A 10,608-nucleotide genomic window follows, 5' to 3' on the forward strand; every position below is an offset into this window, starting at 1 on the left:
CGCCGCCGCCATGGCCCGGCCGCTAGTGCCCAGCTCGCAGAAGGCGCTGCTGCTGGAGCTCAAGGGGCTGCAGGAAGAGCCGGTCGAGGGCTTCCGCGTGACCCTGGTGGACGAGGGCGACCTGTACAACTGGGAGGTGGCCATCTTCGGGCCCCCCAACACCTACTACGAGGGCGGCTACTTCAAGGTGAGCGCGGCGACCCCCGCCCGGGTCCCTGAGCCCACGAGCGACCTCGGGCGCCAGGAACCAGCTCCTTGCCCCGCGGTCCTAGCGCTGTTCCCGGGCGGGCCGCGCAGCCTCCTGGTTTGGGCTCGCTTCCCTTCTGTGTCCAGGTCCCCCCACCCAGGTGGGCCCGGCCCCCTCCTCGGACGGTCTCGGGGACCTTCAGCCTCTGCTGCGGTCCCCGAAAATCCTCAGTTCCCTTGAAGGCGCCGTCCGGTCCCCGGGTAGTCTCGTGGCCCCCAGAGGGGTGGCCCGGGGCCCTCCCGGTATCATCTGCGCGTGGGGCTCTTGCCCACCTCCTCCCTGGGGGGGGCTCGACCCCGGCTGCCTCCCCCTCCGCCCCTGCGAGAAAGAGGGAGCGGAGCCCAGGCCGCCCCGGCCTTTCAGCTGCCCTCCCCGCCCTCCCCGGAGGAGACAAAGAGGCCCCCCCAGACCCCGCAGCTGCTATTGTTGGGGAGCTGGGCCTGTGAGCGGGGGAGCGAGGCCAGCCTGGGGGTGGCTGGCGCGGCCACTCGCTCAGGCTCCAACAAAGGCCCGGATGAGCCTTGGCAGCCGGGACCTGCCTGGAAAGCGGCCACCCTTGCCGATAGCAGCCGGCCAGGCGCCCTGGGCTCCATCCCCGGATTTATGTAACCTGCGCCCTCGGGAAGGCTGAGGCAGGGGCGTCCCTCCCACCTGCTCCCTGCAGCTCTCCCCGGGCCCCCGGCTCCGGCCCGCGTCCCGGACCCCGACCTCAGAAGCTCCGGGCTGGTTCATCCCAGCTGGCCTTGGCCTTTCTCAGATTCCACTAAACAGGTGGCTTTCTGTGACCCAAACCCCGAGTTCTGGGCCATTCCTTCTGCCCTCTGGCGGTTTAATTCCAAGCAGTTTCTTGATGTTTTTGTTGCTGTTGGGAGCAGGGAGACTGTTTCTGTCCAGTGTGGAAAGGACTCGGGCCAAAGCCTGGCCAGTTTGCTTGATCTCACGATCCACACGTGACCTTTGACTCCTTGTGGAGTTCAAGGACCTCGTCCTTGGGGCCAGAGGGACAAAGTGAGGGGCCCTGTGTGAGAGGTGGGGAACACGCACCCTGTCCAGGAATCCCCCCTCCCGCCGTCACTGCCTGCCAAGAGCCTGGGCACAGCCGGGCCTGCTCTGCCCCGGCCAGCTGCGGGCATGGGGCCGAGGAACCCATGCCTCTCAGACTGTGCGCGTCTGCTCTCCGGGCTAATTAATGTCTGAACCGCGCTCACTCAGCGACTGTGAGGGCAGCAGCCTGGTGTGCTGGGGGCTATTCGTGAGCTGAGGTTCTGGGTTACAGCAGAGGGTGGGACGTCCCTGGGTTCTGCATCTGGAATCCTGCATCCCCACACAGGGAACAGAGTTTGGGCCTTGAGGTTGCCAACTGGTTTTAGCAGCCCCCTCCCCCAGCCCCTTTTGTCTGCTTGGGGGAGCAGCTGGCTATGAGCAGGGGCGGCCCCACCTCGAGGCCAGGCCTGTGAGGCGGCTGCTGTTCTAGAAGGAAGGGATGCGAGTTTCTGGCTGCTGCCCACCAGACCGGTTGCCAGGGATTGTGGGCAGAGCCTCCTGGACCAGCATTAGGGGATAATCCGGTTTTCCGGATTTCCTGGGGAGGGGGCCTCTAGACATCTGCCGCAGGGTCAGTCCTCAGAAGCCAGCGTTGAGACACGGGGGGGTGCTACCACCCACCAGGGCTCTCCCTTCCCCATGTGCCTGGGAGGGCGTTGGGGGAGCGTGGAAATACAGGAGCTGCTGAGTGCCCAGGGCCACCCCTGCTGCCCAGCCACTGCCTGCAGCCGCTGTTCCTTCAGGAGCCAGAGTGAGCCCTGGGGCAGGGGCCAGCAGAGAGAGCCCTGGGGCAGGGGCCAGCAGAGTGAGCCCTGGGGCAGGGGCCAGCAGAGAGAGCCCTCCCCAGCGGACTTGCCGTGTGCTTTTGGCGGGGGGGGGGCTTTCCTTCTCCGAGCCTGGGTTTGCTCTGGGTAAAAGATGTTTTTGGAGGTGCTGAAAATAAGAGGCTCGTTGGGACTTGGCGGGGTTCGGTGCAGGTGAGGCCGCCTGGAAACCCAGCACCAGGCTTGGGGGGCCCGAAGTCTTGGGGAACTGCTGGGCAGTTCTGAGCCTGAAGTTCCAGCCTTGCTGTGTCGCTGCGGCCAAGTCCCTTACCTCATGGGGCCCCAGTGAGTTCCCTGTCAAACAGAGGGCACCCCCCAGGACCCCCTGAGAGCCCTCCCTGTCCAGGAGGGACCTCGCCGACAGTTGCTCTTTGGGGGTGCTGCCCTCAGCCTCTTGGAATGCTGAGTGCCACCAGGACCCCTGACCCAGACACCCCCGTGCCTGGCACTGGGGCCCAGCAAGGAAACAGTGAGGCTTCCTTGTTTACCTGCTGGGGCCCAGGAGGGCCGTGGGTGGCATCACGCCCCAGGCCGCAGGCCAGACAGCTCTGTCACCCGGCACGTGGCTGCAGTCCTTCCTCTGTGGCCGTCCTTGCCAGCAGGCCTGGACCCCCAGGGCCTGGGTGGCCACGGGGCGATGCTGACAGGGAAGTCCTGCCAGGCTTCTGTGACCTGTGGGTCTGCCTGCCTGATCCCCCAAGACCGGACACCTGAGGACAGACGGCCATGCTGACTCATCCCCTCCCGTGGCCCGGGCCCCGGCAGGTGTCAGTGTTTGCTGAGTGAGCAGTCGTCTGTGCAAACCCTCCCCACATCCTGGCTGCCAAGGCCCTGGAGGGGCAGCCTGGTCCTGGGCCTCAGCTCCATCCGAGGGTAGCCTGGAGCCCCTGCCAGTCCGTTCTGTCGGCTGCTGGGTGCCCCTGGCCCGGGTCCCATGTGCCTGACCTGGGCTGCCATAGGCCTGGAGCCACTCGGGCAGCCAGTGCCTACGTTCCCCAGCGGCTGTGCTGGGCTGGGTCGCGGCCACCTGGACGGCGTAGGAGCTGGAATCAGCTCAGGTGACTCGGAAAAGGCTTGAGGCAGCCTGCTGGGGACTTGACCCCAGGCCCATGAGAGTCCCTGCCTTGGCTGGGATAGGGCGTCCCTCACACACACTCTCAGGCACACGGCCCGAGCCTTACCCCCAGCACACCAGCACTGGGAGTGGGATGGTCTCAGGCACCCTGTGAGCCGGGGCAGGGCCTGGGGCTGGGCCGGGCTGAGCCACCCGCCTTCTGCCCCTGCAGGCGCGCCTCAAGTTCCCCATCGACTACCCGTACTCTCCACCGGCCTTTCGGTTCCTCACCAAGATGTGGCACCCTAACATCTACGAGGTGAGCGCGGCCCCCACGGGCCTCACGTACTCATGGTCCGGGACCCGCGGCTCTGGGAGCCAGTGCTGACCTCTGACCTGTTCTGACCTGTCCTTTACTTGTGCAGACGGGGGACGTGTGCATCTCCATCCTCCATCCACCAGTGGACGACCCCCAGAGTGGGGAGCTGCCCTCAGAGAGGTGGAACCCCACCCAGAACGTCAGGTAGGCCGGCCCCACCCTCCGTGTCCACCCAGAACGTCAGGTAGGCCGGGCTCCCTCCTGTGTCCACCCAGAACGTCAGGTAGGCCGGCCCCACCCTCCGTGTCCACCCAGAACGTCAGCTAGGCCGGCCCCACCCTCCGTGTCCACCCAGACCATCAGGTAGGCTGGGCTCCCTCCTGTGTCCACCCAGACCATCAGGCTGGCCCCACCCCCATGTCCACCCAGAACATGAGGTAGGCTGGGCTCCCCCACGGGCCATGGCGCCGAGGCCTGGTTTGGGACCTGCCAGCTGGTGATCCTGGGCCTCCCTGTACCTGCACGGTGGGTGCTTTCATGGGGCCTGCAGCACTGTGGTGTCTGTGCGGACTCCCACCAAGGCCCCAGGCCAGCCCCACTCTCTGGAACCACTTAGATACGTCCCACCCACTTCAGTGCTGGGGTCTTCTCCTTCCCCAGCTGTCTCTGGGTTGGTCACCACGTGCGACCTGTGCCACCCGGGCGTCGTCCCAGCTACAGGCACTGGCCCGTGTTGCCCGTGTGTTCTGGAGTGCAGCCCAGGCAGGACATGTGGGCGTGAGAGCAGCCCCAGGTCTGACAGAGGGGTCTGCACCTTTCTGCCCTCCCTGGTCTTGGCATGGGAGGGAAGAGGCTGATGTAGGTCCAGCCCCTGCTGTTCTGGGGGCCTGGGACACAAGCAGAGGCCGTGAGGCCGGGTGAAAGTCACCTGCTGGGTGGGTCCAGGTTTCCCTGTGACCCTGAGGGCCGGAGAAGAGCCGGAAGGCTGGGGTGCCCCGGGCCGCCCCACTCCAACCCACTCTCCCCGCAGGACCATCCTCCTGAGTGTCATCTCCCTCCTCAACGAGCCCAATACCTTCTCGCCCGCCAACGTGGACGCCTCCGTGATGTACAGGAAGTGGAAAGAGAGCAAGGGGAAGGATCGGGAGTACACAGACATCATCCGGTGAGTGCGGGTGGGGTGTCACGGGAGGGGAGACTGAGATCCGGCCTGCACCCCGGCCCTGATCCCACGGCCGCCCAGCCCCACCGTCCTGGTGAGGGTGGCAGAGCTTCCTGGTGCCCGTTTACAGGGTGCCAGTCACAGATGGAGGCCGGGCCTAGTGGCGGAGGGTCCAGCCAGGTTCAAGCCCAGCCTCTTGCCCCTTTTCCTCTTTTTTTTTTTGAGACAGAGTTTTACTCGGTTGCCCCGGCTGGAGTGCAGTGGCGCAATCTCGGCTCACTGCAGCCTCCACTTCCCGGGTTCAAGCAATTCTCCTGCTTTGTTCTCCGGAGTAGCTGAGATTACAGGTGCACACCACCACGCCCGGCAAATTTTTGTAATTTTTAGTAGACGTGGGATTTCACCATCTTAGCCAGGCTGGTCTCAAACTCCTGACCTCAGGTGATTTCCCCGCCTCAGCCTCCCAAGATGCTGGGATGACAGGCGTGAGCCCCTGCCCCAAGCCTAGTGGTCAATGTTTTCATAGATTTTTCCAGACTTTTCAGTTTAACATATGTCCATGTTTTAATGAGGAAATGGGGTTGTGCTGTGTGTGCCCAGTGACTCAGTCAGGGATCTTGGCCTTACTTGTGTCGGGCGTACATCCCTGCAGGCTCTTGGCCTGGCGAGCTCTGGGGACGGCTGTGCAGCTGCCTCCTGGCGCCTTCTGTACCTGCCGTCCGCTTCACCTGCGTGGCTGTGTGTGGTGACCCACGGCCCTCCCTCTCCTCCCGTTGCCCTCGTGCCCCAGAGCTGACCCCCACAGCCTCTTCTCTGGGGTGCCTGTGCTCGCGTGAACGTGAAACGGGCGTGTCTGCATATGTAGGCGAGGCTTTCTTGATGGGTTGACACTTAACGGTTCTTGCTCCTCCTGTTACGTAGAGGCCTTTCTTGTTTGCTTGTTTTTCTCAGAGTGAAATTGCACAGATTTCCTCACAGAGGCCTCACCTGTTTTTGTTTTTATTTTGTATAAGCAGAATCTTTAAAACGACCTTTAAAATATTGCACACATAATCCACTTGTCTTCCTCACCCCAGGACCCACGAGCATCCAGGGCACCTTCCGTCCTGCACTCGCTGGCAGCTGGTGTCGTGAGGTCGTCCCGGGGCAGCGTCCTGGTGCTGGGGGGTGGGCTCTGAGTAGCCATGGTGGGCGGGTCCCGTGCGGCCTCCTGGGAAGTGCCCTGCAAGCACCTGCTGGCCCCTGGAGGTCACAGGGGAGCTGGCCCTGGCCGTCCCTCAGTGCAGATGTCCTCAGCGGCCCTGGCCTGGCCATCTCACCTGGCCCATGTGGCTGGCTCCTTGGCCCAGTTCTTCCCGGCCACCTCCCTGAGGCGCCTCCCCCTGAGATCCCAGCACAGAAATAAAAGCCACACTATTTTTATCCCTCAAAACTCCCTGCGGGCCAACTCACGTGCCCATGTGGACTGCCGTGCTCACTGCTTTCTGCCTGTTTTAAATCTGTGTGTGTGTGGGCCTTGTGGCAGCCCGAGTCCCACTGAGCTGTACCAGGCGGGCTGCCATGGAGCCCGGCCGGGTCAGGGATGGTCCTTGGTGAATAGCACCGCCAGACGCTCCCCCAGCTCAGGGTTATGCTGGCGGTGTACCGGCTGCATCTCCACGGCACAGGTCAGGTCACACCCTGGCCCTCCCCTGCATCTCCCCACGGCCACCACCCGTGCAGTGCCATCCTCAGGGCACCCATCACCCGCCCAGCCCGTCAGAGAGCCCGGGAAGCAAAGCATGGAATCTGCCAGGTCCCATCGCCCAGGGACGTCCCAGAGGCCAGACGTCTGCCCTTCGTGCCTTGTGCATCCCCACAGGAAGCGCTGGGCTTGTGGGCTGGGCTTGGGGGTGTCTGTCCGCTCCGGACCCGCACACCCCAGTAGCAGCCAGGCCCAGAGCCGTGCCTGATCCGTGACAGGGGCTCGAGGGCCGGGTTGGAGTCCTGAGGCTGCAGCCTTGTTCCTGTTGTCTGTCAAATGGGGTCAGCGTGCAGCCCGGCCCTGCTGTGCCAGCCCTGGACGCCCCCGGAAGCCCCTTTGCTGCCAGTCCTGGGGGGACGTTCTTGACGTGTGTCCTGGAGGCGGAGCTGGGGGCAGGCCCCTCGTAGGGCCTGGTGTACACGGTGCCCTCCAGAAAGTCTGAGCTAACGTAGCCTCCCTTCCTGCCAGGGCCCGGGATGGCCAGGCCCCCTGGGGTTAGAATCCTGGCAAGGCCACGAAGAGGCTCGGGCCCTTTCTGCATTTCCCGTCTCACCTGTGCTGGTTCCTGGCTCCAGGGATGGTCCTGCCTCCTGTCCGTGGCCCTCCCAGCTACTTCCTTTGCTCCTGCACTCAGAAAGCCTTGTGCCCCGAGTGGGGCTGCCCGGACGCTCCCTGTTGCCCGGCATTGTTATTTTCTCCTAGCTCTGCTGGATGCCTGTGGGGTGTGCTTCGGGGTGGGGCGGGTGGGTGTGACTGTGCTGTGCCCGTCCAGCCTCCCCCCTGCACCTCCTGCCCGTCCCTAGCCCCTCCGGTGTCATTTCTCCCCTCTGGACCTCCTCACGCACAGGGCTGTTTCGTAAGGGGTCGCCGCAGCCGTTTTTTTTTTTTTTTTTTGGAGACGGAGTCTCGCTCTATCACCCAGGCTGGAGTGCAGTGGCCGGATCTCAGCTCACTGCAAGCTCCGCCTCCCGGGTTCCCGCCATGCTCCTGCCTCAGCCTCCCGAGTAGCTGGGACTACAGGTGTGAGCCACCGCGCCCAGCCGTTTTTTTTTTTTTTTCAGGCTGGAGTGCAGTGGCCGGATCTCAGCTCACTGCAAGCTCCGCCTCCCGGGTTCCCGCCATGCTCCTGCCTCAGCCTCCCGAGTAGCTGGGACTACAGGCGCCGCCACCTCGCCCGGCTAGTTTTTTTGTATTTTTAGTAGAGACGGGGTTTCACCGTGTTAGCCAAGATGGTCTCGATCTCCTGACCTCGTGATCCACCCGTCTCGGCCTCCCAAAGTGCTGGGATTACAGGCATGAGCCACCGCGCCTGGCCAACCGCAGCCATTTTAAGAGAAACCTGAGCGCTAGGATGAGCGTCGGACCCGGGGGAGGGGAGGGGACAGAGCAGGGGCCGGGTCCAGGCACGGAGGTGGCGCCCTCACCCGCCCTGTCCCCCCAGGAAGCAGGTCCTGGGGACCAAGGTGGACGCAGAGCGTGACGGCGTGAAGGTGCCCACCACGCTGGCCGAGTACTGCGTGAAGACCAAGGCGCCTGCGCCCGATGAGGGCTCGGACCTCTTCTACGACGACTACTACGAGGACGGCGAGGGGGGCGAGGAGGCTGACAGCTGCTTCGGGGACGACGAGGACGACTCGGGCACGGAGGAGTCCTGACCCCGCAGAATAAACGCGCAGAGTTTACCTCACTAGGGCCGGACCCGTGGCTCCTTCGACGACAGACTACCTCACGGAGGTTTTGTGCTGGTCCCCGTCTCCTCTGGTTGTTTCGTTCTGGGCTCTTTTTCTCCTTTCCCGTATTTGTTCTGGGTTTTCATGTGCTTCAGAGAAGAGGGGCTGCCCCACGGCCGCTCGCGTCACTTGGGGCTCAGTGGACGGCCAGGGTGGGAGAGCCCTGCGCACCTCTGCTCTCGGGAGGGGAGCTGAGCCCCGACTTCTGCTGGGGCCCCCTGGCTTCCGGACTGGCCGTACCCTGGAGGAGCCACGGGGGCGCTGCTGGGAACGTGGGCGGGGGGCCGTGCCTGCCACTGCCAGCCTGGGAGACCCAGGTGTGGGTCCGAGGGGCCCGGGCCCGCCTGTCAGCTCCGGGGCCTGGAGCCGCGTCCCAGCACCAGTGGACGGATTCACCGTGGCCGACTCTTCTCTCTGCTTTGGTTTGTTTGAAATCTAAATAAAACTACTTTATGAGAGGCCAGAGAAGCTCTGCTTGGGTGGGAGAGGCAGCCTCCAGGTCCGTGAGTGACTGCACACGGCCAGTCCCACTGAGACCCTGGCTTTGCCAGGCGTGGATCTCAGAGGCCTGTCCTGGGAGGCACGGGGAGCAGCCAGGTCCCGCGGTCTGAACACTTCCGTGACTTGGGTCAAACAGGCCTGGGCAGCGTCCCCCAGCCTGTGGGACAGGGGCGGCCAGAAAGCCCCCCGAGTTCCTCCCTGCGACCAGGCGCATCTAGTGGGACAGGAGCTGCCTCTGCAGAGCAGACCTGCGGGGCCTGAGCAGGCGTCTAGTGAAGCTTCACCCCAGGGCCACAGATGCCCCCGATCGGCGCCGGCTCCATCCAGGCAGACCCTCAGTGGGGGGAGCCGTGGCCCTGGGCACACAGGGCAGGCACCTCACTCACATCCTGGTGTTAGGAAGTCCGCAGCATCATTTTATTCCGTGTCGTGGAGGAAAGCGTGGAGCGTCCCTGCTGTCCCAGGGTGCGCCGCCTTCCCGGAACCCGGCTGTGTTCAGCTCTGCAGAAGCTCCTGGCCTTGCTTCTGGCCGCCCACAGCCGTGCAGGGGCTGGTTCAGGGCTGAGCGGCCGTGAGAATGAGCTTTCCCACCGAGTTCGGAAGGAACGTGGGGCCGCGTTGGTCAGAGCCTGGGTTGCCCCTGCCAGGTGGGTGTGGGGTGCGGAAGGGCACCAGGGCTGGCCCGTGAGACCCTGTGGGGTCTGTGGGGTGCGTTGCCCGCCGCCTCTGAGGCAGGCCCTGACCGCGCCTTGGCAGATGGGACACCTCTCCCGGGTGCTCCTTCAGCCCAAGGGTCTACGTGTGGCGTTGGATCCTCAATAGACCTCACCCAGCCATCTTCGTTTCTGGCTTTTCTAACACCCAGAGGGCTGGCGGCCATCCAGGCCAGGGCCCGGCCCATCTGAGGCAGGTTTGAGGGGAGTCTGGCTCGATGGTACCGGCGCCTGCCGCCCCCACTGCTCCCCTTGTAAGCCTCTCTGTTTACTTCATCCACTGGGCACTGCTGTGTGGTTTGGCAGTGAGCTCAGCCAGGTCCTGGACCCCTGCACGGGAGCCCAGGTGTGTCACCTCCAAGCACTCAGCAGGTGCCGACACGTCCGGCCGCCACGGTGGCAGAGAAAGATTCAGGGCCGATGGCAGCCACGGATGTGACCTGTGGCCGGGCCGTGGATCGCAGGGATGTGACCTGTGGCCGGGCCGTGGATCGCAGGGATGTGACCTGTGGCCGGGCCGTGGGTCCCAGGGATGGAACCTGTGGCCGGGCAGGGGTACCAGGGAGTGTGCCGTCCTCTCCTCTCCCCACCCGGCTCCAGGCTGAGCTGCGCTGCTGCCCGTTGTACCATGTGAAGGGCCCTGGGGCAGCGTCACCTGAGTGCACCACTGGCCCCCTGGTGTTCTCAGGCCAGCCTGAAGGACGAAAGGCCCTGGGGTCTCAGCAAACCCCAGCCCTCAGGACCAAACCTGGCGTCCACCCCTATTGTGAATAAAGTTTTATTGGCACAGCCACACCCAAGTCTCAGGATCATCCATAGCTGCTTTGTTTTGTTTTGGAGACTTTGGAGGCTGTTTTGGAGACTCGTTTTGTCGTCCAGGCTGGAGCCCAGGCTGGAGTGCAGTGACGCGATCTCAGCTCACTGCTACCTCCGCCTCCCGGGTTCACGCCGTTCTCCTGCCTCAGCCTCTCGAGTAGCTGGGACTACAGGCGCCACCACCACGCGTGGCTAATTTGTTTTTTGTATTACTAGTAGAGATGCGGTTTCATCATGTTGGCCAGAATGGTCTCAATCTCCTGACTTCGTGATCTGCCCACCTCGGCCTCCCACAGTGCTGTGATTACAGGCGTGAGCCCCTCTGCCTGGCCTGTTTTGAGAAGGAGTCTCACTGTGTTACCCAGGCTGGAGTGCAGTGGCGCAATCTCAGCTCACTGCAAGCTCCGCCTCCTGGGTTCAAGTGATTCTCCTGCCTCAGCCTCCCGAGTAGCTG

At 64.0% G+C, this 10,608-nt stretch overlaps 1 protein-coding gene across 2 annotated transcripts; it reads left to right on the forward strand.

The window, feature by feature from the left end:
• CDC34 (cell division cycle 34) lies at positions 1-8,587 on the forward strand. Of its 2 annotated transcripts, none has more exons than XM_011963969.1 (5): positions 1-187; positions 3,402-3,488; positions 3,595-3,692; positions 4,519-4,653; positions 7,836-8,587. In XM_011963969.1, exons 1-5 carry the CDS (start codon positions 11-13, stop codon positions 8,047-8,049), a joined length of 711 nt encoding a protein of 236 aa, XP_011819359.1. In that variant the 5' UTR covers positions 1-10; the 3' UTR covers positions 8,050-8,587. The 2 variants fall into 2 exon arrangements, with proteins under 2 accessions (XP_011819359.1, XP_011819360.1); XM_011963970.1 differs by having other exon boundaries at positions 4,519-4,616; positions 8,375-8,582.
• Positions 8,588-10,608: the final 2,021 nt, after the last annotated feature.

Source organism: Colobus angolensis, unplaced genomic scaffold, assembly GCF_000951035.1.
Source record: "Colobus angolensis palliatus isolate OR3802 unplaced genomic scaffold, Cang.pa_1.0 Scaffold64, whole genome shotgun sequence".
Classification (NCBI taxonomy): Eukaryota; Metazoa; Chordata; class Mammalia; order Primates; family Cercopithecidae; genus Colobus; species Colobus angolensis.